Source organism: Portunus trituberculatus, chromosome 35 (genome assembly GCF_017591435.1).
Source record: "Portunus trituberculatus isolate SZX2019 chromosome 35, ASM1759143v1, whole genome shotgun sequence".
Classification (NCBI taxonomy): Eukaryota; Metazoa; Arthropoda; class Malacostraca; order Decapoda; family Portunidae; genus Portunus; species Portunus trituberculatus.
In genome coordinates, this window is record NC_059289.1 from 9,833,426 (window position 1) to 9,859,745 (window position 26,320).

Consider the following 26,320-nt stretch of genomic DNA (forward strand, 5'->3'; position numbering starts at 1 on the left):
GAATACTGGTTAACTCTTTCATTAGGGAGGTGGACAGAATAGAGGTTAAAGAGAATAGAAAGAAAGCCTTGTGCAACAAGATCACAGAAGAAGGGAAGGTATTCAGTCTGCAAGATTAGAAGAGCAGATTGTCAGCTAAAGTGAGGAAGGTGGCCAGATAGGTGAGAGTAAATGGAAAGTATTGTGCAGAAATGCCACAGGAGGTGCAGATAGGCATGCAGTTGGCAAATTCAGAAGAGGAGTCATGTAAATAAGAATAGAAGATTGTAAGAAATTAAGTGTTCCAGCAGTGAGTGTGAGAGAGAATGAGTAAAGTTAAAGGAAGGGGTTGCTGGGGTAAATAAATAGCTTTATGCTTCACTCTTTTTTGAGCTGTACTTCATACAAGGATACACAGGCACCTGTACAGAGTTAACAGTTTGGTTGAGTAGGAAATGATGACACTGATCCATCAAGTGATTGTAGCATAAACTTATATGTGAAATTTTCAATTGTGATTTTAAGAAAGGTGTATATAAGATCTTTAGTACAGACAATTGAAATATGTAGGAGGTGAAGAGTCTGTGATGTTTTAGTGTTTGCTGTGAAGAATTCCAAATGAAGCAGTCTTATTTTCACCTCAGCACATGTTTCTTCACATAGTGGAGTGGTTCTTGCTTTGGCAGATTAAAGGTCAGGTGAGGCTTCAGTTCTGCAGCGTGCAAGGGGAGATGATGACAGCGGTGAGGTCCATGGAGGCCACACAGAGGGCCAAGAAGGTGGAGATCAAGACCATCTCCAACACTATTGCACTGAGGGACAAGAGCGGCCATGTTACGACCATTGACGGGTGAGGACTGGCTCATCACCTCATCACCACCTTGTTTTTCTCTTTTCTTCACATTACTAATAACTGCTCTCTCTCTCTCTCTCTCTCTCTCTCTCTCTCTCTCTCTCTCTCTCTCTCTCTCTCTCTCTCTCTTCAGCCTGCATCTCTTATTATCTATATGTATATTTTCATACTAACAGCTCTCCTGATCTGCATTTCTCCCCTCCTACCTCAACTTCATCCTTACTGCATAAGACTCTACTTTCTCTCATCCTTCCTTATTCTAGCCGCCTGCATCAGAGTTAATTAGTGTTCGCAATCATTCATCCTTTTTAAGTAAGCTCTGGAACTCCCAGCTTGCTTCTTGATTTCCTCTTTCCTATGACTTGAGGTCTTTCAAGAGGAAAGTTTCAACACACTTATTGTTCTTGGATGACACTTTTGGTTTTCTTCTCTCAGGGATTGGCACCTCAATGGGTTCGTATTTCTTTTTTTCCCTTTTTTGTTATCCTAGACCAGTGTCCATCTAAAATCTAAAAGTGTTGTGTTTGTGTGTGCTTAAACACAAGAGAAAGAAGATGCTTATTTCAGTGATGGACACCTCTTTATCCCAGTATAATGCTTCAGTACACAGTGTCTGCTCTCTTTCAGGAAGTGTAATGACATTTTGACGAGCATGTCAACATACTTTGGAGTTTCCAAGGCAATCCTGAACAATGTGATCTTTTGCCATCAAGAAGAGTCAAACTGGTGAGTTTTTCTGTGCAGTGCTTGTATGCAAAACTTGTATACACACAGCTCCTGTGAAATTGATTATTTCTGCTCAGTACCTGTTTATATATTGACAGTTTTTATCAATCAGTGGAGTGTCTACTCAGGGCATTTATGTAAAGACAGCCTTTATGAAATTATGAGTGTTTCTACTTATTGTATGTGTGTAAAAATGGTTCTTATTTGATTTATTGAATGCTTCTGTTCACTTCATGTATAAAGACTACTAGCAAACTGTGAATAGTATTCCTGTTCACTGCATGTGCTTGGTGACAGTTTCTGACCTCTAGGAAATGCCCTATCACTTAGCTTGTCTGTCACACATTGCCTGTAAATTGTGTGTGTTTCATTTTATAAGAATCTCTGACCATCAAACATGAAACAAAGTAATGGAGCTTCCCTTGTTGGAAGATAACTGGAAGAATGACATGTCAGATGTGAGCTAAGTAAACAGTAGCTTTGTCTGTATAGATGGTTCTCAGTCCTACATTGGGTGGCTCAGACAAAGCACCATTCACTCATAGACACATCATTCATTCTTAACCCTGTCAGTCCCTGGTGGAAAGAGATCGCAGGCAAAGCAAAACACTGAGACTAGTTGTTCAGTTGATCATTTACACTCTTTAGGAGTTCACTGAAAGAAGAAAGATGTCAGATGCAAGCTAGATGTGAAGTAGAAATGTCTTGTTGGTAACATGTATTTCTGAACAGGCCCCTGGATGAAGGAAAGAAGGTGAAAGAGAAGTTTGACGCCATTTTCAGCGCCACACAGTACATCAAAGCACTGGATGCCATAAAGAAGCACCGCAAGGATATGATGTCAAGTAAGTTGATGGTTTTGATGGTTTTTATAGTGATGGTATACGAGTTATGATCAAGCTTTACATTTCTTCTGAATAGTAAAGCTTCCTAGACATTGTACCCTACATCTGTTGCAACCTTAGAATCAGAGTTGCAAACAGTCTCATTATGAAGGGGCAGGGTAAATCAGTGTATGCTATGAGGCATTTCTATACATGTTTGTGACCAACTGTTCCATGCCTGGGCTCTTTGGATGTACAGTAGTATGGTGGTGGTTTATCTCCATCATGTAGTGCATGAAAATAACACAAAACTTTACCATCACTTGTATTTCTTCTTCAGACGTTAAAAACATGAATGTTCACTTGGGACTTCTGCGGCAACTGAAAGAAGAGGTGAAGAGGAAGCAGACAGATCTGGAGAACTCAGAGAAGCAGCAAGCCAGCCTTAAGGAGGAGGTGCAGCAGATTGCGGATGAGTTAGTGCCACTGTACAAGAGACTGAAGGAGATTGCCAAGATGGAGGATGACTTACTTGCCATCAAGGAAGAATTAGGTGAGCTGTCTTGGTTTTTTGATGCAGTGTTATAAGACATCATGTTTGTTTTTTGTTTGTTTTTTTCTGCATTTATATGCCTCTCACTATTTGAAAGAGAGCTATTTGTTCTTGTCTCAGGGTTGGAGTACATAAGAACATAAGGAATGAGGGAATCTGCAATAGGCTGTCAGACCTACACTTAGTAGTCCCTGTATAGATGTGGCTTAGGGAATAGTCTCACTATGAATAGATGAGGGTAAACCAGAGAAGAGTTTGGTAGGTATGCTGTCTTGATGATTAAAACTTCATGCTTCTCTCTCTCTTCATTCATATTATCTTTAGCATCTGAAATAAAGTAAAAAGATACATTAGGAAATAGGTATTTTAAAGATTGTTTCCATTTTAAGTTTGCATGTATAGCATAATGACAGTAATCTGATTTGGTAAAATTATGCAGTTGAATTGTCAGCTCCTTTGACATTTAATCATCTTACATTTGATTCCAGCTGGGAAGAATCACCAGCTAAAGTCACTGAGACAGATACAAGAGGAACTGAGAGCATCATTGACTGAGCAGTTGAATTGTTCAGACCGGGAGCTTTATAACATGATAGCTGACTTCAAGGAAAACTTGGAGAAAGCTGAGGCTCAACAGCAGAAGGTGAGATGCATTCAGTGGTCATCTTTGTGTTGTGGTGACATTGAGGGGACATCAGTGGTGTGGGAATTGTTGCTTCCCCTTGTCCATAGACTAATCTTGCTTTTGTCAGGTTTTTCATTTATCCACCATTCACCTCCCATAGGTATTGTAGCATTCAGTCTCCCACTGCTCTCATCAAGTCAACATTTGCTTGCATACAGTGTTAGGCTTTTTGTTTATCTAACTTCCATCTTCCTTAGATATTACAACATTACATCTCTTACTGCATAGTAAGCTTCATACCATATCCATAACATCTAATTGCATGCATCCTTTTTTAACTTGTAATTTTCTTCCATTCTTTACAGCTCATAGAATCACTTCATTCCTCCCCTTTTACCTGTCACAGCTCTGCCATTCTTACACCAGTGTTTAACATGGCAATCCTTCCATACTCAGGGTTAGTAATCACAGTGGGAAAAGAAACAATAACTTGATAAAGTTATAGTGAGATAGAAAGAATTAATTCTCAAATAGAGGACTAGACAAATTAAATAGACAAAAAAATCAGGTTGTTAATGCCAAGTCCAGGGAGCTTTAAAAAGGTGAGACAAAATTATGAGTGATTTTATATTCTTTGCAATATTTAATTTGAGATTGTAATTATATGAATGTCTTATAATGATTTTGTTAAGTTAAAAAGAATACTATCAGTATGTGTTTCAGCTGACGTTTGCCTTCATGTGTTTCAGCTGGTGTCTGAAGGAAGGGAGATAGACCAGGAGATGCAGGAGAGGCAGCATGAGTCAGCACGTGCCCAGAGGAGACAGGGGGAGCTGGAGGCAGCACACTCAGCACACAAGATGGAGCTGGCACTAAGGAACACCACCATGGCAGACCTGGTGCAAGAGTTTTCTTTATCTGGTAAAGAAATCAGATGTTCTTAAGAGGTGTTCATGTATAGAGATCCTGGAATGCTTTGATCCATGATGTAAGATAACTTCCTAGGCTTGTATGGATGAATGGGAGTAACAGTCTTTGTTTTTTTGTTCCATACATATGATACGTGCAGATTATACAGGGATTTGTACTGGCTATAGTAGCTTGCAATGCTGGATCTGGGGTGAAATTGTTCTTGAATACAACCTAGTTTTTCAGATTATTGTATATGGGAACTACATACCTGGATGTTTAGCCAATACTTGCGATGATGATGCCTCAGCAGTGCAGAATCAGCATGTTTGACCACTGCATACAATAAGTCCATGATACTTATTCTCCTCTTATGTACATTGCTCTGGGTGAGATACGCTCAGTTGGCAATTCCTATTGGGTTGCTGTTCTCTACAGTAATCTCTCACCAACCAAAGGTTTTACATTCTCCACTGGGCTTGCTGATAAAGGAGTGTGTTTATGCCCAAGATTCCATGAACACGATTGCAAGATTGCACAGTCTTTGTGTAGAGTCCAGGCTGCATCAGAAACAAGACATAAGGAAAGCTATAGTAAACCATCAGGCCTATACATGTGACAGTCTCTGTATGGAACTTAACTACCAATTTCAACTATTAACTTCTTCCATAAACTTGTCTAATCTTCCTTAAAGCTTCCTAATGACTTAGCACTTATAATCTGATCAGTGAGTCTATTCCATTAATTTCTTTCTCTATTTGAGAATCAGTTTCTTCCTAACTCTGTTTAACAAATTTTATCAAACTTTATTACATTATTTCTTGTCCATGTCATTCTATCTGATGCTTCATCTCTAAGGAGGTGGTCATAGGAGAAGAGCCTCCACCTCTCCCTATCTAAATAATCCTTTCTTGTTTGTTCAAATGCTCTAGTAACTCATTGTGAGAGATACCAGCCATGGTCCATAGGCAGTGCAGTCACTCATGATGTGAAATAAGTGAAGATTGATTTCATTGTCATATCTTCAGAGTTCAGGAATGTGAGTGAGTTCTGTGAGCAGAAAGCAGAAGCAGTACTGTCCCAGCTCCTTCAACATGTGGAGCTGCAACGTGCCAACATCCTTACCAAGAAGAAAGAGTTTGAGGAGAATGAAGCAAAGTTACAAATGGAGATTGACAACTTAAGGCAAGTAGGAAGAGGTTTGTGTTGGTACACCTAATCATTGCTATCGTCTGGTGTCCTATTATGTTTTTTACCTGTATTACTTTTGTTTTATGCTCACTCGAGATTGAAATATGTTTGATCAGCTTGTTACTCCTGTTCTGGGCTAGGGATGAAAATGTACAAGTCTCCTCCATTTGTTTCTGTCCCTTGCATCTAACTGTGTGACAGTAAGACAGTAAGACAGAGTGACACTTTGTGTCACTCTGTCTTACCCTTGATCTTCCTCAACTGATATTCTCCAGGTTCTCTTAATTGGTTCTTAATCTTTTCATCCTACTTCCTTGAAAACAAGGCAAAGGCAAGTCTGTTTTCCTGACTCCAAACATGATACCAGGATAACATAAAGATTTTCCTCTTCAGGTCTGAGGAAGCTGCTTTACAGTACAAGATCAAGAGCAAAGGCACTGAGCTCAATGAGCTGAACCAAAAGATCAGAGAAAAGAAGCAGAAACTAATGCGGACAGAGAGTGAGCTTTCCTACACCAACCTAGACACAATCAAGGAGGAGCTGGCCCAGGTGGAGGAGAAGATCCAGACAGAGGAGGCACTAGTCAGCACTAAAGTGGTGAGAAATGCTGCTTTTCACTGGTCTGGGGGAAGGAGAGTAATGTTGCACTGAAGGATTAACCAGTATTTCTCATTCTGGAACAATTCTGTCATCATCATTACAAGCCTTCAGTATACTCACCATTTTTCTTCATTGCAGCAGTCCACTGTATGTAATGTCTTATAAAGTAAACCTCTTTACTTGCTTTGGTCCTAATTGTTGTACCACTGCACTGAGATCTCAGTTGTTACTTTATTGCACTTGCTAACAGATTGGAAGGTTATTAAATGAATTAAATGTAGTTTTGGGTTGTCCTTACTATTGTTTTGAGAGAGGTAGGATATCAGGAGGTAATTAAATGTATCTAATGTAGTTAAGTAAATGTTATGAAAAAATAAGATGTTAGGAGGTTGTTAAATTTATTAAATGTAGTTTAAAAATGCTCTTTACTATTGTTTTGAGAAAGGATTGAAAGCAAGTTAATTGTGGGGTTGAATATGCTGAAAGGCATTACAAATTTTCTACTACATTGCCATAACAGACCACATTGTCCTCAGTCTTGCAGGTGAATGATGATTTGTCTGTAGCTTTATAATATTGTTGGCCATGCTGTGTTCCTGAGACTATCTTGTTTCATTGGCTTCACAACAGCAATCAGAGGATGTCTTCAACACACTGCTCTTGTTTTGGTTAATCTCATTGGCTTTACTCTGGGGACTGGCTTGTTCAATGGGCTTTATTTTTTTTCTGTCTTTCTGTAGAGCTTTGCCTCAGCTCATTTTACTTAAAAAAAATCTTTATATATATTGGGCCAGCAGTCCCACACTGAATGCCACAGACAAAGCACCACATGCTCACACAGACATCAATTACACACTCAGCACTGTCAATCTCTGATGGAAAGGGATGGTGTTGTGGACAGTACAACATAAAGGAAAAAAAGTAAAATTATATTGATATTTATCCCTTGTTCTTTTTGTAAGATGGTTGAGGAAATTGATGAGGAGAAGAGGAAGAGGCGTGAGTTGCAGGGGGACTTGGACGAGGCCAAGCGCTTGGTTTCCAAGATGACACGGCAGGCAGAGGACCGCTCCCAGCTGGACATCCACACCAAAGATAGGAAGGACCTGGAGAATAAGATTGAGTTTTTGTGAGTAATACTGTAGGGCCGCCATGGTACAGTGGAACCATGCGTGCTTTGGGGTCCGTGGGGTCTCCAAGCACACGGGTTCGAATCCTGTACATGGTCCGAGTGTAGGTTGGGCTTCCTCACTTGGGGCAACGGTTTCCTAGCGGGTGGGCTTTGAGATAGGAAGTACCCCAAAAAAGCATCCTCTTTAGCCCATAAATTCCCATGAAAAGCCCTCATGATATAAATAAATGATATAAATAATACACTGTGTATGTGTCTTGTAAATCAGACAAGTAGTGTACCACAATGAGTTACTGAAAGCAAAATTGATTTTGTGTGTTAGATTTGTACACTGAAAGTTTTAGTTGATTCTGACATCCTTGTATCTTCAGGAAACGTAAACATGCTGATGAGTTTGAGCACCTGCTTGGTGAAATGCCCCAGGACAACATCAAGAACAAAATGGACACCTGTATGCACAGCCTGGTGAGTCACTCCAAGGCTCACTGAGGATGCAAGCTGTGTGTGAGCTACATGCAGCTTGCAGCATCCCAGTGTGCATTATTCAAAGAGAAACAGTTTGAGGAACCTTACAAACGTAATTGAAAGAATGACTCAGATCTTGTTGACAACAATATATTAAACATTACATCGCTTTCACTAGTAAATCATGACACTCCCTACCTACATCTGTATATCCTCCTTCCTGTGACTCCATATGATCTCAACACACTTCTCTAATTTTAGTTATATCTTTTGAATCTAGGGACTGGCACCTCATTGGATATGACTTACAGTCAAAAACATCCATAGCCTTTTGAATCTGGCAACAATTATAAAAGAATATTGTACTATTTCAGGGAGACTGGGAATTATTTATTTATTTATTATTTCAGAGAGGGTGATCATTAGTTCTTTTCTTCTTTATATGTGTGCTGTAGGAACATTTGTTGCAGAAAGTCATTGTATTCCCATAACCTGCTTGGGGTTGCCAGAGCTTTATACAAATCTTCAAGCTTTCAAACACACATGCATACTTAATTAATAGATAAATGTTCTCTTCACAGCGAAAGTCTGTAGCAGAGAACCAGGAGAGCCTGTCATCCCTGAATAAGAGGAAGGCTCAGCTAGACACAACAATCAAGAGCCTTAAAGTTCAAGCAGAAAGGAAAGAGAAAGAGATTAATGGTGAGTTTGTGCACATTCCTGAGTGTTCTGTGCCCTTGGGTAGTCTCAGGAAACACTGATAATACTTCTGTTGTGCTGTGTAGAAAATAAGGACAGACAGTATAAAGTCATTTTCCTTTTTTTTTCTTTTCAGAATTAGAGAACAAAGTGAACAGTATCTGTGGGGGAACAGATTTGGACAGATCTCTGGTCAAAGCTAAGAAGACAAAGGAAGACTTGACTGTAAGCCTCTCAAGTGCAGTGTGTTTGTAATGTGATTAAGTAACATTTTGATTACTGACTGTCTTGTCACATATTTATTGTATCCATGTGCCTGTCTTAAACTGACCTTTTCATTACAGCGTGAGAGAGCAGACCTGACAAGCTCCATTGGTGTGCTCAAAAAATTTCAGGACAGGTTGAGACAGAAAGATTGTTGTCCTTTGTGTCACAGAGATTTTTCCACCAAAGATGAAGTTTCATCTCTTATTGAAGAGGTTAGTGTTGTTGTAACTATGTGGTTTGTTTGTGCTCTTTGGCAGGCCATTATATACTTCTGAACTGTAAGAACTTGGTTGGTACTGTGTTATATTTGTGTTTCTCTGTGTCAAAATTTATGAAGCAAAGTAGATGTGCTTTAAACACTCTTACTGGAGGTAGAATTGCATAAAACAAAGGTGTGTAACAAATTTGTAGTACTTGTATGTATGAAATGTGCATGAACAGAAGTGTGTAGGCTTGCATTGTGTCAGGGCCACATTCAGTATCACACTAGGCTGGAATAGACTACCTGATCAACATAAATGTGTGTGTGTGTGTGTGTGTGTGTGTGTGTGTGTGTGTGTGTGTATTTACCTATTTGTATATACCTATTTGTGTATTACAGGGCCCGAGCTAAGCTCTCTGTGTCCTGTCTCCTTGTCCATTCCTCTCATATCTCTCTTTCATCTGATTGACACACACCGCATCAATGACATGACTGCTCAGTTTATTCCACTTATCAATGCTACGATGCGGGAAACTGTATTTTCTCACGTCATTTAGACAGATGTCCTTTATTAGCTTTTTTCCCATGTCCTCGGAGATGATTACTTGTGGTCACCTTTATCAACTCTCTATCCAGTATGTCAATCTTGTTCACCAATTTATACATAGTTATCATGTCTCCTCTTGTTCTTCTCTCTTCTAATGTGGTCAGCCCCAGCTTCCTCAGTCTTTCCTCATAGTCTAACTCCTGAGTCCTGGTACCATCCTTGTTGCCAGCCTCTGTACCCTTTCTACCTTCTTCACATTTTTCTTCATATGCGGTGACCAGACACATGCTGCATATTCTAACTGGGGTCTTATTAAGGTACATAATATCTTCTTCATCATTCCTTCATCTAGGTAGTGGAATGCAAGGCCAATATTTTGAAGCATGTTGTATGTTTTCCAAAAATCTTGTTAATGTGTTTCTCCGGTGACAAAGTGTTTTGCACGGTTACTCCTAAGTCTTTCTCCTCATTGGTCTCTTTAATTTTCTCATCACCCAGCCTGTAATCCCAGTTTGGTCTGTATCTACTTCTTCCCATTTTCATAACATGGGTCTTGTCTATATTAAATTCCATCTGCCACTCTTTACTCCACTCATATATTTTATCAAGATCTTCCTGTAACTTGTTACAATCTTCCACATTCTTTACTCTCCTCATAATTTTAGTATCGTCCGCAAACATGTTCATATAACTGTCAATTCCTACTGGCATATCATTAACATAAATCAAAAACATGATGGGACCCAGCACTGACCCTTGTGGAACTCCACTGGTTACCTTCTTCCACTCGGACTTCCTTCCTCTCACCACTGTTCTCATTTCTCTTCCCATTAAGTAATTTTCCATCCATTTTGCTAGTTTATCATTTACTCCTCCAATCATCTTTAGTTTCCACATCAGTCTATTGTGTGGTACTTTATCAAAGGCCTTTCTCAAGTCCAGGTAGATAGCATCCACCCATCCCTCTCTATGTTGTAGTATGTCAGTCACTCTTGAATAAAAACATAATAAATTGGATACACACGATCTTCCTTTTCTGAAACCAAACTGCCTTTCACTCAGAATGTTTTCACTTTCTAGATACTCACTCCACTTAGCTTTAATTACTTCTTCACATACCTTGCACAATATACTAGTCAACGATACTGGTCTATAATTTAGCGGTTCCATTCTACTACCATTCTTATATATAGGCACAATGTCAGCTCTTTTCCACTCTTTCGGGACTAATCCTGTTCGTATGGAGGTTTCCACAATATCAAATATGGGGTTCAACAATTGATCCTTACATTCTTTTAGCAACCTCCCAGATATGCCATCAGGCCCCATTGATTTATTAATATCCAGATTGCTTATAATTTTCCTTACATCTTCCTTAGTAACCATGATGTCCTGCATTTGCTTTATTTCCGTAGGCCTTCCTCCCATAAAATGCTCCTCCTTTGTAAACACTTTGCAAAAGTTGTCGTTCAAAATTTCAGCTATCTCTCCAGCATCTTCATATACTTCTTCCCGTTTTTACCTTTTCTATTGCCTCCCTTTATTTAGTTTTCCATTTATGAATTTGTAAAACATTTTGGGTCACTATCACAGTTTTCCACCACCCTCTGTTCATATTCCTTCTGTGCTGTTCTCCTTACTTCAACATATCTATTCCTTGCTGTTTTGTAGCCTTCCTTGATAATACATCACTGTTTTCTTAAGTTTCTTCCATGCCTTTTCTTTGTTCTTTTTTGCTTCTTCACAATTTCTATTAAACCACTGTTTATTATTTAAAGTCCTCTTTCTGTAATATGGCACAAACTTTTTCACAGCAGAGTTATACAAATCCATAAATTTATCGTATTTCAATTGCATATCTCTTTCCTGGTATACCACGGACCAGTCAATTTCATTAAAGAACTCCCTTATATGGTTATAATTTGCCCTAGTATAATTTAATTTTTCCTCCCTGCGTTCCACAATCTTATTCGTGCTTAATTCTGTATCCAGCTCAAAGCTTAGGACATCATGATCGCTTTTCCCCAAGGGACTTTCATGTTCAATTTCCTCTTTAGAGAGATTCCCTGGTAAATACCAAATCCAACCTTGCTGCAACATCTTGTCCCCTGCACCTTGTTGGTGATCTCACCCACTGTGTCATCAAGTTATTTGTTGCTACCTTTAACAATTCTTCTGCCCACTCACCACCATTCACCACTTCGTAGTCTTCCCACACTATTTCTTTGCAATTAAAGTCTCCAACTATCATCACTCTATCCTTTCTGATGAGTTCTTGCTTCATTCTGTCTAGAGTATTTCTCATCACCATTTGGTACTGTTCATATTCCCAAGCACTGGTTCTGGGTGGTATGTATACTGTTATAATATTAATGTCCCTCTTGCCATCTGTTATAAGCATACTTATCACTTCCTCATTTCTCTTACTATAGTTCACCTCCTTCACTATCAGATCTTCCTTAGTAAGAACCATTATACCACCACCTCCTTTATTTTTCTATCATTTCTCCATACTTTGTAGTGTTTTACAACAAACCAGTCTAGCTTTATTTCGGCCTTAGCTTTGTTTCCACTACACACATTATGTCCGGTTCGTTATTTCTTAGGTAATCCATACATTCTAGCCTCTTAGACAGAAATCCATCTATGTTCGTGTAAGTCACTTTTATTCCATTCCTAGTCTCATTCTTCCATGTAATGCCTATTCCGTCTGTTTTATCCACCACTTCTTTAGCCTCCCATTTCTCATCCTCCAAAAACTTGGTCTTTTCCTCCTCTGTTCTTTCGTCATTCCTCTCCTTCACTTCAGATACTAGCTCCTTCATCTTCATTCTCTCATCTTGTGACATATTTCTTCTTATGTAAATTGTTTTGGTTTCCTCAGAGTCCTTAAGTTTCCAAGCCCTCCTCAACAAGGCCTCCGCTGCCACCTGAGACTTTAATTTCAATTTTAATGGTCTATTCTTGCCTTCCTCAAAAGCTCCCAATCTCACACTTTCTTCTACCTCAGCATATAGGTCCTCTTCTTCCACAGAGATCTTGTTCAGTAAAGACTTAATCTTGTCATTTTCCTTATCCCTCCTGTCCTGCCAGTTCCTGTTAGTTTCCTCCTCAATCCTATTATGATCACACATTTTTCTTTTCAGCAATATCTCTCACCACATACTCATTTTCCTTTAGTGCCTTTACCATTTCCTCTGCGTAATCCCTTTATTTTCCTCTTCCTGCTTTTTACTATCTCCCTAAACGACCTTTGTACCTCCAGATGTTCATGATTCACTTCTTTCATCCTAGTGTCAATTAGATTAAGACATTCCTCTTTCTTCAAGTCCCCTTCGGATATTTTTATCTCCATTTCCATGAGTTTAGCCTTCATTTCTTCGCATTGTTTCCTTAGTTGTTGGTTTTCTTTCTCCATCTCTACTTTTTCCTTCAACAGCTCTTTATTCTCTAGCGTTAACAAGTAGATCTCTTTTTTAAATGAATCATTCTCGGCTAGAACTCTATCCAGTTTTTCTTCTATTGACAAAATGTTTAGGAACTTACTCTCCAGCGCCTGGATTCTTGCATCCATGTCAAGTTTCTGCAGTCCTTTGGCGTAGTAATAAAACCTTCAAGTCTCTAGTTTGCCTGGACGCCATTTTTGTTGTTGTCAGCTGATTACGGCCAGAGCGATCACCGTCCACACTCCCCTCTCAGGGATCACTCTCCATATCACTCACTTTCAACACTAAGAGACAGTAGGACATTTATGGACACAAAACTTAGAGTTACCTGGGCCCTGTAATACCATAGGTATTTTCTTTCTTCCTGTACGCAGCCGGAGACGAGCCGTCCTCTCTCAACGACGGCGACAGTGTGTGTGTGTGTGTGTGTGTGTGTGTGTGTGTGTGTGTGTGTGTGTGTGTGTGAGGGAGGTGCTCAGAAAATTCTAGAGTTCTCCTATAATTAGAAATAAAAATTAATTCAAGGGATGGCATATTGTTGTAATTTTGGACACTTATGTTGCAAAGATAACCTTTGAAGATTTTAATCTACAGATTTTGTTTCCTATCAGGGAAAATAGAATTTGAAGCATTGGGTAACTTAGAAAGTTTACCTAGCAGGCAAATTGATATTTTATAAGTAATATGTATTTAGGTGTTCGTTAAGGTTACATATTATCATAATTGTACACATTTTTATCATGCCATTAAGGAAATGATCATGTTAATATTGTTATAATTTAAGTTGTAGAGGATCCATCACTTACTGTCTCTATAACTTGCATTATACCAAGACTGAAGGGAAGAATCTTCCTAAACAAGAATTAAAGATAATATGTATTTGTGCAACTCACATGGTGAGAAGAACAAAAGAGGAAATAAAGATACTGAACCTGAGTGATTTCCCATAACCAGCTGGAGGAGAAAGTGAGCAGAATTCCAGAGAAGCTGAGAGGCGTGAAGGAGAAGCTTGAGGATCAGGAGAAACTGCATGACCAGATGATCCAATTGCAGCCTCAGAGGGACCGGACCATCCAAGTGCGTTCCGAGTTGGAGAAGATCAGGTGAGTGATTTGGTGGCTACACCTAGCCACTAATGAAAATGACACATTTGATAAACAAACCTTTACTTTTTAGTGGGGGAAAAACTGTCTAGCTTAGTTGAAATTTGTGAATTAATACAAAAATGTGGCAACATTAACAAGCAGTATGAACATCTGTTGAGTGTCTCATCTCTACATATCATCACTCAGTTGACTCAATTTTCATTCACACTTGCCCTGCTTGCCTGGAAATTGTGCAAAATTGTGTCAGTGAATGTTGGTGAGCAGCATTCTTTCCCATCTCAGGGCACAGATAGAGGAAGACATGAAGGAGCTACAGTCTGTGAACCAGGAAATTGAGAACAAGACTGAGCTATTGGAGATGACACAGAGTGACGAGGAAACAGCCCGCAGCATCCAAGGGGACGTCATCACCATAGAGAATCACCTGCGGCGTGTGAAGCAGCTTGGGGTGCAGATAGAGGATCTGCAGGCCACACTGGGAGGTGCAGGTGAGAACTAGCGCTGTATCACCGCTTCTTATCTCCTCACTGTTCAGTAATCGTGAAAAGAAGTGTCGAAAAATACATTAAGTGAGATAAAATACTTAGTTTTTAAACTTTTAAACTTGCATATCTTTTCTTAAGTGTGACTTAATAAATTGAAATTCACCTGCATTATCTGTATCATCTTGTCATGTGTAAAACTGCTGTTGATTGCATTTAATAAGTATAGTATGGAAGCAAAGTTTTCATGTAGAGAACCACAATATGACATAAGAAACCAGAGGTGTGGAGCAATGGGTGATTGGAATTGGTGTGTGTGTATGTGTGGGGGCAGATGGAGGCCTGAGTTTGGAGGAGGCTATGGCTCAGCAGGGTGAGCTGGAGGAACGCTACCGCAAGACTCAGCTCAGGTTGGAGGAGCTGCAAGAGAAGCTGAGAGAGCACCAGGACCGTCTGCAGGGATACAAGAACCGTAAACTTGAGCTCTCTAGACAGGAACTTGAGGTATTGCTTTCATCTGTCTGATGTCTTTCATTGTGAAGTCTTCACAATGATTTATATTCCATATCTTCTGATGTTCTTGTAATGTAAGTAATTTCTTTTAATGTTAATGATTATTTCTCTTTTCTCTCTTCATTATCTATCTAGTATTCAGATAACTGCAATGTACAGCCAACCCTCGATTAACGAATGTTCACACAACAAAATTTTGCTACAACGAACGTTTCCTTTTACTACCACCTACCTGCTTGTATAACTCGCTTTAACAAAATTTTATCCAGGTGATTTTTTCCAAGTTTGAAAGCCCTGCCGTATCACGCAAGCCAACAGGCTTTTGAATACACCAGCGCCTCTTGTGGACAAAATGCGCACCACTCACTTACCTACCCTTTCCCAATCTTAGTTCAAAACAATAACAGTGTCCAGCAGCAGCTCGTCTTCCCTCACTCAACATATCACCAAAATGCCCTGCAACCAGCCTTGCAATGTCACGTAGCGTTGCTAAGAAGACCAGGAAGTCTCTTACTCTCGAAGTGAAACTGGATATTATTCACAGACACGAGAGAGGCTAGAAAACTAATAGCATTGCTCGCCACCATGGCTTGACTCCATCTACTGTCCCTACTATTTTCAAGTCAGCAGACTCTATTAAGAAGGCTGGTGAGACTGTATCTTCCTTGCAAGCTAAAAGAACCACCTGAACTCGTGACTCTGCAATGGATAGAATCCTTGAAATGTGGTACATAAGTTTTGTGTGCGGTACAATGATGCGCCTTTTATTTACATTCCATAGATTGCCTTAGTCTTTTCCCCTCCCACTCTCCTCCTTCATAAATTTAAGATCATCAGCATTATAAAGTTACTTGCATACATACATTAGTGTACATTATAATGACTTAGTCTTAAATTAAACTATTTAAATGTTTAACTTCATAATTTTTATTTTCATTAAACCTTTTATTGTACTATGATGCACTCTCACTTTGTTTATTCTCAATGGAAGTTCAAAACTTGTTTTAATGGCACCAGTCGTGATCTGTGTAGTTTTCATTGTTCCCACTTTTTAATTACAAGTTTCCGCCTATCTTTTAACTGTCGCTCTTGTGGAAGCCCTATTCAAAAAATATATATATTGATATTCATGTCTACATTCCTCATAATATAAATGTTTGGTTATTTCACTATGTGTCTGATTGAAAATTACATAAAGATATGCAGTATATTTTCCTAATGGTGCAAAGTATGGATGTACCAGTGTCCCATCAAAATACTTTTTGTAAGTCTAATAGTACATATATACCTTATGACAAAATTGTCAGAGTTTCTGCATAGGATAATGCTCCACTCAAAAAGCATAGAGCAAATACCACTGAGTAGCATTTCAAAAAACATTTTCGAGTCTCCGAAATCCTGGCCAACATTACCGAAACCAAATTTTCCTAACTGAATCACAACAAGCGAACTTGGTATGCCTTTTGATCTCAGAAAGTTTCTCAGAGTTGGCACTGTCCATTTTCTAAGTTCATCCTCACTAATATCCATAGTGTTATCCATAGTGTAGTCGTTGTGTAGATTTGTTTACGTTTCGATAGAACAATCTCGTTGCATGTTAGACAATATCCTCTATACTGTTAATTTCTTAAGACTATTAATTGTTGTGATTTTCTGTATGAATATAATTCATATTAATTTTTATGGAAAGAAAAAGGCATTAAAACTATGCTTTACCTATTAATGATCTTTTCTATTTTTTGTCCCAGAAATAGAGATGGTAAAGAAGAGTGCTCTACATATATATAAATATTTCCACTTTTTAGCTTATATGCCACGAGTACGTTCTTAGAATGATTATAACTATTTTATTAAATCATTTAATATTTACAAAACGTGCAGAAAAGTACGTTCCAGTTGACCAACTTGCTGTGAAATAATTAACCCATCTGGCGGTTGAAGGCACCTACATAGCAGGTCCCATTGGTTCGCTTAATGAAAATTCACACAACGAACGTTTTTTTTAGGAATGTAACCCGTTCGTTAAGTGAGGCTTGCCTGTATTTTAAAATCATCTGTTCAGCATTGCCTCTTATTCTTTTCACTCTTCTCTCATGTTGGTAATGAGGATGGTTTTTCTTAATTTGTAAATGTTTAGTTGATGAAGGTATTCCCTGTCATTGGATATCCAGCTTTGTACACAAGACTGATGTATGTTTACACTTTTCTCTTATTCACATGTCAAAGTTCTCTGTCTTTTTAGCTGAAGAACAAAATGCAGGAGATGGTCAAGCTGAAGGAGGAAAAGGCTGAAGGAGGAAAAGGTTCGCTTGGAGGAGAATCACAAACAGTTGGAAGAGGAAATAGAACAAGCTAAAGTTGAGATCGCTCCCTATAAGTACAAGATCAATGAGAAAACCAAAGAAAAGGGCCAGATCACCCAGAACAAAGAGAACTATGTCGATGTTGAAAACAAAAAGGTAAGTGTTGCCTTTCCTTTGAATGACCCTGAGTTACTTAATGATCAACCTTTCCTTACCACATTAACATTTAGATATCAATTGTTTGTGTGTGTATTTACCTAGTTATTTACCTAGTTGTAGTTTTACAGGGCCTGGGCTTTATGCTCGTGTGGCCCCGTCTCCATATCTACACTTATCCAATCTTACTTTAAAACTATGCACACTCATTGCAGACACTACTTCTTCATTCAAACTGTTCCACGTCTCAATACATCTTTGCGGGAAACTATACTTTTTAATATCTCTCACATCTTCCTTCCTCAGCTTCTTACTATGCGATCTTGTGCTTCGATGTCATATTCTTCTCTCAGGATCAGATTCTCATTATCCACTTGGTCCATTTTGATCAATTTATAAACTTGTATCAGATCCCTCTCTCCTTCTCTGTTCCAATGTTGGAAGATCCATAGCCTTTAGTCTCTCCTCGTATGTCATCCTTCAAGTTCTGGGACCATTCTTGTAGCCATTTTTTGTAGTCTCCAGCTTCCTTATGTGTTTCTTTTTGTGAGGGGTCCACACTACTCCTGCATATTCCAATCTGGGTCTTATTATAGTACTTATCAATTTCTTCATGATTTCTTTGTCCATGTAGTGAAATGCTATTCCAATATTCCTTAGCAAATTATATGTCTCTGAAAATTCTATCAATATGGCTTGCCGGTTGATTATTTTCTTCCATCGTCACTCCCAAATCCTTTTCCTTTTTTACTTTCTCCAGTTCTACTCCATCTCCCATCTTATAGATTCCCACTGGTCGTCTTTCACTCTTTCCCATTTCCATGACATGGCTTTTGTCCACATTGAATTCCATCTCCCACTTTTTACTCCATTCCCAGATCTTATTTAGGTCTTCTTGCAGTATTTCACAATCCTCTTTTTGCTTTATAACTCTGCACAGTTTCGCATCGTCTGCAAACAGATTTATGTAGCTGTTCACTCCTTCTGGCATGTCGTTTATATAAATGAGAAAAGTATTGGCGCCAATACTGACCCTGTGGCACTCCGCTTTCTACTGCTCTCCACTTGGACTTCATATCTTTAACTACCGTCCTTATTTCTCTCCCCCTCAAATAATTTTCCATCCATCTCAATGTGCTTCCTTTTAAACCACCCTTCTCCTCTAATTTCCACAGTAACCTTGGATGTCGCACTTTATCAAATGCCTTTTTTAAATCCAAGTAAATACAATCAACCCATCCCTCTCTCTCTGTACCCTATCAACTATTCTAGAGTAGAAACTCAGTAAATTTGTTACACATGACCAACCTTTTCTAAAGCCAAATTGGCTATTTGATAACAATTTGTTGTCTTCAAGGAACTCGATCCATTGTTTCTTTATTACTCTTTCACACATCTTACATATTACACTAGTTAGTGATACTGGTCTGTAATTTAGAGGTTCGTCCTTCCTTCCACTCTTATATATGGGAACCACCTCAGCTCTTTTGCATTCCGCTGGTACTGTTCCATTTTCTATTGAGCATTTTATGATGTTGTATATAGGACTTGCTAGTTCTTCCCTACATTCTTTCAGTATTCTGCCTGAGACTTCATCCAGTCCCATTGCCTTTTCTTCATCCAATTCCTTCATTAATTCTTTTATTTCAAGCTTGGTTACTTTAATCTCTTCCATATAGATGGTCTCTATTACCCTGTGGTCTTTCAAATTTGGATTCCTTAGTAAAGACCTCCTGGAACTTATTATTTAACAGTTCTGCCATACTTTTTGGGTCTTCCACCATCCCATTTTCTCCTTTTAACCTTTCTATTGTTTCTTTTTGTCTTATTTTTCCGTTTATGAATCTGTAGAACAATTTTGGTTGCTCCTTGCATTTTTCGACTATGTCCTTTTCATAGATCCTCTCCTCTTCCTTCCTCACTTTAACATATTCATTTCTTGCTATCTTGAAGTTTACCTTATTTACTCCATTTCTATTTCTCCTCCACCTTTTCCATATGTGTGTGTGTGTCTGTGTGTGTGTGTGTGTGTGTGTGTGTGTGTGTGTGTGTGTGTGTGTGTGTGTGTGTGTTGCTTTTTGTTGTCAGTGTGCTTATACAACTTTCCTCCTCACCAGGTGAATGCTGTCCTGGAGAAACACCGATCTGCCTTCAGCACTCACTCCAGTATCAAGGAATACATTGCTGGTGGTGGTGAGAAAAACCTGCGTGACATCCAGCAGAAAATTTCATCCTTGCTTAAAAAGATAAGTTCCCTGGAATCACAAAAGCAGTTGCTCAATGAGGATAATCGGAAACTAGAGAAGGAGATCACCAACCAGAGGGTGAGTGATTCTTTCTACCTTTTTGTGCTGTGAAGGATTGCTTGTAGATGTGACCGTTTGTGTGAGCATGTGAACGTGTGAACTCTGCTGTGCATCTTTCATGGGGGTTTTGGCCAAGTAGAAGAATGTAAATGAATTGTAGGTAATGAAAGTTCTGATAAGGTGTTACTGGGTAGGTGGTACTAGATGGACCTGGGTGGAATGCAGGTTATGTACTCGTATGTGTATTGAAAAGCCTGATTCTTGTTGGTTCCTCATTAATGCTTCTGCATTTTTTATGTCGTGGATTAGTAGTGGCACAGTGAACTGTGGTAAGTGTTGGGTGTTTGAATCTGAGTGTCAATTAATTTTATTTATTTGTGTGTTGATATGTCTTGCTGATGTACTGTTCTCTTTCCTCCCCATCTTTCAATGTAGGAAAGGAAGAGGAATCTTGACAGTGAGAAAAAGATCCGAGACAAGGAGAGAGAAGCTGAGACAGTCCAGCATGAAATTTCATCACTGGAGGAGCGTGTTGGAGGATTCAGCGTGGAAACTCTCATTGAGGAAAAGATGCAGCTCAACAGTAGAGGATCTTCCCTTCAGACAAAGGTGGGTGCTAAAGTGTGTGCAGGAACATCAAAGCTTCTGGTGTTAGCTTGGTGTAAAGTTATCAGTTGAGAAAGATGGTGAAAGTGTGCGTGCATGTGTATGTATTTTATGGGGTTCAAGCGAGGCTCATAGTGACTATTGACAATTGACCAGTATGCACATGTGATCCTTTCGTTGTCTGCTGAAGTGTTCTCTGTGATGAAAAGACCAGCAATGTCATAGTTGATATGGATTGGAATGACACTTCCTGACATGATTTCCTAATCTGTCTGCTTCTTTATTCAGAAATCAAATCTGGAAGGGCATCTTCAAGAACTGGAAAAAAACATTTCACTCTTGAAGGTGGACCTTGATCGCAAGCAGATGAAAGATGCCCCTAGTAACTTCAAGAAAAAAATGTTGGAATTGAAGGTGAGTTTTGTACTACTTTAACTCCCTTCCTGTAACAGACTGTCTTCAGTTTTTAACACTGCACTGCTGTGTTTACACCTCATTATTTCTGTGGTCACTGCTCATCTGAATTTGATAACTGCATGTCTCATCATTCCTGTGTCTTTATTGCACCAGACTTTCCTTTCATTCTCACTCCTCTTCTGTCCATCCTACCAATGTAAGAGTAAACTATTACCACTACTCTGTCTTACCAGTGCACGGAGATGGCTATTGAGGACGCCAACACCTACCACAAGGTGCTGGATACGGCCATCATGCGTTTCCATCGGGAGAAGATGAAGACCCTCAACACCATTGTGCGGGAACTGTGGCGCCAGACCTACAAGGGCAATGATGTTGACTACATAGAGATTAGAACTAAAGACACTGAGGCCAAAGGTGGGTCATTTTGTGCTTGATGGTGTTATTGGTGTGCTGTTGGGCCTTGCTGTGGAAGTGCTATGCCTAAGCTCCTTAGATAAACAGTGGTGTTTCTATTGCGGCAATAATCCAGTTTTTAAATAGCAAAAAAATTGTATTGCATGATTCTATCTTTTAAAAAATCCTCCCCCATAAAAGAAAAATATGTAAGAATAATAATAAGTGCAGCAAAATCCATATGAACAATGCCTTTTATTACACAATGCATAACATTGTGTTCATCATTAACAAATGTACCCGTTAAATCACAAGATAATTATAAATCTTGTTCTTACCTCCCCAAATGGCAAATTACAGCTGACTTCGGTAGGTTGGCAGTTGGCGGGGGGAACTTGTTCCATTGTCTGGCAACCATGACATGGTTGGATGCTGAGTAAGCTGTTGCAAGCAAAAGAAAAAAAAGTTCTTTGGACTTAAAAGCATGTTGGTCTTAAAACATACTACGTATATAACAAAGCACAAAGTCTTCCTTTTCCATCAGTGGCTATGAGTGTGAATGAATGCGAATCAGTGTGGTACATTTTCTGGGTTAACCTGTGTGGGATTGCTGGCCTGGTATTTAGATATTTACTGTCCTCATTCATGTAACAATTTTGTTTTTCCTACTACAGGAGCTGACAAGCGCCAAACTTACGACTACAGAGTTGTCATGGTTAAAAACGATATTGAGATGGACATGCGAGGGAGGTGCTCTGCTGGTCAGAAAGTGTTGGCCTCACTGCTCATCAGGTACCCACTCTGCTGTTGGTTGTTGTGGAAATAAATGACAGCATCCTCATCTCTATGTGTTTCACTGTTTGATCTGCTGCAGTCTCTGACGAGACAGCCAGATGTTACCCTATGGAACGAGCTCAGAGCTCATTATTTCTGATCTTTGGATAGGCCTGAGACCAGGCACACACCACACACCGGGACAACAAGGTCACAACTCCTCGATTTACATCCCGTACCTACTCACTGCTAGGTGAACAGGGGCTACATGTGAAAGGAGACACACCCAAATATCTCCACCCGGCCGGGGAATCGAACCCCGGTCCTCTGGCTTGTGAAGCCAGCGCTCTAACCACTGAGCTACCGGGCGTGTGTGCCTATATTAGTGCATGTTCACTGCAGCTCCTTCAAAGCACTGGTTGGAACTCTTCATTGTGCAACTCATCCTCATTTCTTTTTTTTCTTATCATTAGTTTAGTTTTTGGTATTGTGTGTACTTGTATTGAATTGAGGTTGTGTTTCAGGATGGCTCTTGCCGAGACCTTCAGCTGCCATTGTGGTATCCTGGCTTTGGATGAACCTACAACCAACCTGGACAAAGAAAACATTGATGCTCTTGGTGCAGCTTTGTCTGAGTAAGTGTTCTTTCATCCACTACAAAAGCCATGAGCCTTTTCCTCAAGGCAGATATAAAGTATTGTAAGCTGTACCTCAGGCCTGTTGTGGGCAGTGGAGAAATTGTCAGCTCTATACTCACGGTGTGCCTAGATGTGGTTATAGCAAAGCTAACATTTTGTCAGCTAGGGTGTAGTAACCAGCAGTGTAATGTTGCTTTTCGAAGTAGCTATAATTACATGGCCAGTCTGTCTTTATTATTTTTTTATTATTAATATGTATTTTTTTCAGGATTGTCAATGCTCACAGAAACAGGGCCAGCAGTCAGCTCATTGTCATTAGCCATGACTCAAATTTCCTGGAGAAGTTGGCTTGCTCATCTCTTGTTGATGAATATGTTGAGGTGACCAGGAATGCAAAGTGAGTAACTTTCATTATTTCAGTGATTTTTTTCCCTTATTTTTTAGTAATTTTGTGAGTTTCTGAAACTGAATGGTATAAGAAGGGTGAGAGAATGAAAAAAGTAATATGGGCATCCAAAGATCCACAGCCACTGTTGTGCACAACCACACTAATGCAACTTTTCCTTTCAGTGGTTTATCACAAATCAACATGCGCAAGTTCAAGGAAACTACAAGAGTGTGAGACAGCAAGACTGCTCCTGTCAGTTGTTGGGAATTATAATTATACAATTGATTTAAAAATGATTTTACATGAGATTTCCTCCTAACTTGATATTTACAAGGATTGGATTGTTTGATATACACAATACAAAAATTAAATATAGCACAAAAGAAAATACCAGTGAACTTATAAATAATATTTTACTTTTGTAAAATACAATCAGGAAATTAAGTAAAAGGTTTCCTTATAGATCTGTATGTAGGGAGAGTTTTTATTTATTTATTTTACTATCATTTTTTCTTACTGTAAAGTGACAAGCAAGTCATTTCATCACAATTATCTGGGTCACTTCCTTCAACATCAATGAAATCCTTGTTTAGGGACACTTTAAGTTAGCTTTTTATTATACTGCACCAACTATTGTTATTTACCTTTTCAGCTTCCTAAATTATATATAAGATCTTGAGATTTGAGTAGAGAATATTTTACTGCATATGTACTACTGGAGTGGTTAAAGTATAAAGGGTGGGCCAGAGAGCTTGATGGAGAAGGTGGATGATGAAAAATAGAGCAGCAGAGGTTAAAAGGAACCTTTTCAGGAGATAAAAGCAGCTTATGATAGATGGCCATCTCTGTTCTATCTTTTCCACTGTGCACTATCAACATAGCTTTCCTGTCCATGTCTTATTCCAGTGATCCGTCACTGCCTCTTTTTACATCCCATGGTGCTTCTTTCTCCTTCAAATCTTTCATCATCATTTCGGGAGAGGTAATGGGCATGGAGTGAACATGGTGGGTAGTGATGGGATAGGTAGCAAGACAAAAGAATTTGATGGTTATTGTTCTGGATGGCAATTGGAGGATTTGTATAATTTACTGGGTTGATGTTCATAACTTGAAACTGTTATGAATCTTTTTAAGAAAATTGTTGCATATATGAATCGTGATGTTTTTGCCTTGTCTACTGTTGGCTGTGGAGAGAGATGGTGAAGTTTGTGTATTTGTCATGGGCTGAGTATTGTAGAGACTAAATATGATGTTATTTTATTGTATGTGTGTGTGTGGATGAGTGCTGATTTCTTTCTTTTCTTAGCCATCCTATATATCAGTGAATTTCAGGTTTGAACAGTACATAGAGTTTGCCTGTATATCAAGAACTTTTTAAATAAAACAGAAAGAAATGATCTTTATGTTGTTTTATGTATACACCAGGCTGATGTGTTACTCAGAGGATGAGCTGAGACAAGGACAAAGACTTGCAATCACAGGCAGGCTTTTCTTCACATCTCTGCCTGAAGGTATCAAGAAGTGTAAGACCAATCCTCACTGACTATTGTTGCGCCTCAACAAGTACCTTGCAACAATCCACTCCTTGCCTGACAATGCCATGACCTAACCACCATTCCGCTTCACAATCCTTCGAATCATTACCAAAGACTGTCCTTAACCTAGGTAAGTAATACTCTCTCTCTCTCTCTCTCTATATATTTTCTTCTTTATTTAGTGTTTTTCTTCATCACTGCCTTTATTTAATTTTTTTTTTCTTTGTTGTCATTTCCTCAGCTTGAGTTGTTATCCTCTTTTTCTGTTTTTTTCTCCTTAACTTTTTTTTCTCTCCTTCTCCTTGTCTTCCTCCTCCTCCTCTTCCTCCATGTTCTTTTATAATCCTTTGTCCTTCTCTTGCTCCTGTTCTTTGCTATCCCAGTTACCCAAACAGTCTATAGCAAGGACCTCAAGTTCTGTTGTATTCTGCATTCCTTCTGCTGTGCCTCCTTCAGGTATGAGGCATCAGATTGAAACATGGATGCCAGGTGTGTACGTCAGAGCTGTTTCTTTGCTCCACCCACATCACAGACACTGCCATGCACTCCTACACGGCCTTCAACACCAATGGCTCCCTTACTGCTGACTTTCATCCACTTGTGCAAGGTAAGAGAGAGAGAGAGAGAGAGAGAGAGAGATGTACTTTATGAATGAATATGATTAATGATACTTTAACTTCTAACAAAGAATCTGTTTACTCATTTCATGCAAATTTCTTAAGAAAAGTATTTATTGACATTTGGAGGAATGAAACTGAAAAAGAAAATAAGAAATGTATGATAATTGGTAAAGGGATGAGAGAGAGAGAGAGAGAGAGAGAGAGAGAGAGAGAGAGAGAGAATCACCATTTTCCAATCTTTACTGTCTTTCCTTTCAATCAGCCACTTGCCCAATATCCCCACGTGCCCACTTCCTTGTCTGGCCTCACAGTGAGACGGAAGGGTCCTGTCATCTCACCCTCTCCTGGATGCTCCCACAAGACTCCAACATCCCAATCACAGCCTACATATCAGCTTTGGTGCTCAACTCTCCCTCAGTAAGGTGATGCTTTTGTTTTCCTGTCCTATGCAGTGTCATTTTTTTGTTGATTTGCCCTTTGTTTTTGTTTCATTTCTTTGCTTTATTGTTTGGGTGATGGCAGTGCTGGGGCTGAAAAGCCTCACTCACAAGCTGCCTTCTGGTATGTGAAGTGCTCTTGCTCAACTACATCTAGGTATTAATGGCACCAGTGGTCTCACTTAAACTGCAACTTTCTCACACATCTTGGAGTACAAGTCAGAGTTCATAGGGTCTCTTACTGGGTAGCTGTTTGCATGGTGGATGCACAACAACATTACAATAAGTACAACATTATGGTACACAAAAGCACAGTACTGTGCACATCAGCAAAGATGAGACTGAGAGGTGCAGGTAGTTCCTGAGAGCCACACTACATTTCATGCTGCAATATCACTACCACATCAAAGTAGTGCATTGCAGTCCCATGTTCTCTTTAAAAGAAAAATTTTTAGGATACACTTGATTTAAGGAAAAGTATTAAAACAAGCTTGCTGTATATAGTTAACAAATATTTTTATAAAAAGTAACTTTATATCAAGCCAATGGCACCCAACCCTATATCAATCTTACACCAACCCATCTAGAAAAATTATGAATGAGCAGATTAAAGTTAGGCCACAT

The 26,320-nt window shown here is 39.2% G+C and overlaps 1 protein-coding gene across 1 annotated transcript in view; it reads left to right on the top strand.

The window, feature by feature from the left end:
• The window catches only part of LOC123512976 (DNA repair protein RAD50-like), a 26,472-nt gene extending 1,970 nt beyond the window's left edge, over positions 1-24,502 (top strand). Inside the window, 26 exon segments of the mRNA XM_045269731.1 lie at positions 666-829; positions 1,460-1,558; positions 2,291-2,403; positions 2,723-2,935; positions 3,424-3,578; positions 4,310-4,481; positions 5,498-5,654; positions 6,054-6,258; positions 7,224-7,390; positions 7,765-7,858; positions 8,440-8,560; positions 8,694-8,782; positions 8,902-9,036; positions 13,974-14,122; positions 14,408-14,613; positions 14,942-15,111; positions 17,363-17,410; positions 17,412-17,579; positions 19,697-19,903; positions 20,321-20,494; positions 20,780-20,905; positions 21,142-21,325; positions 21,979-22,096; positions 22,603-22,713; positions 22,985-23,113; positions 23,287-24,502. Of these exon segments, the coding sequence (XP_045125666.1) occupies positions 666-829; positions 1,460-1,558; positions 2,291-2,403; positions 2,723-2,935; positions 3,424-3,578; positions 4,310-4,481; positions 5,498-5,654; positions 6,054-6,258; positions 7,224-7,390; positions 7,765-7,858; positions 8,440-8,560; positions 8,694-8,782; positions 8,902-9,036; positions 13,974-14,122; positions 14,408-14,613; positions 14,942-15,111; positions 17,363-17,410; positions 17,412-17,579; positions 19,697-19,903; positions 20,321-20,494; positions 20,780-20,905; positions 21,142-21,325; positions 21,979-22,096; positions 22,603-22,713; positions 22,985-23,113; positions 23,287-23,338 (3,726 nt within the window). The 3' untranslated portion in view covers positions 23,339-24,502.
• Positions 24,503-26,320: the final 1,818 nt, after the last annotated feature.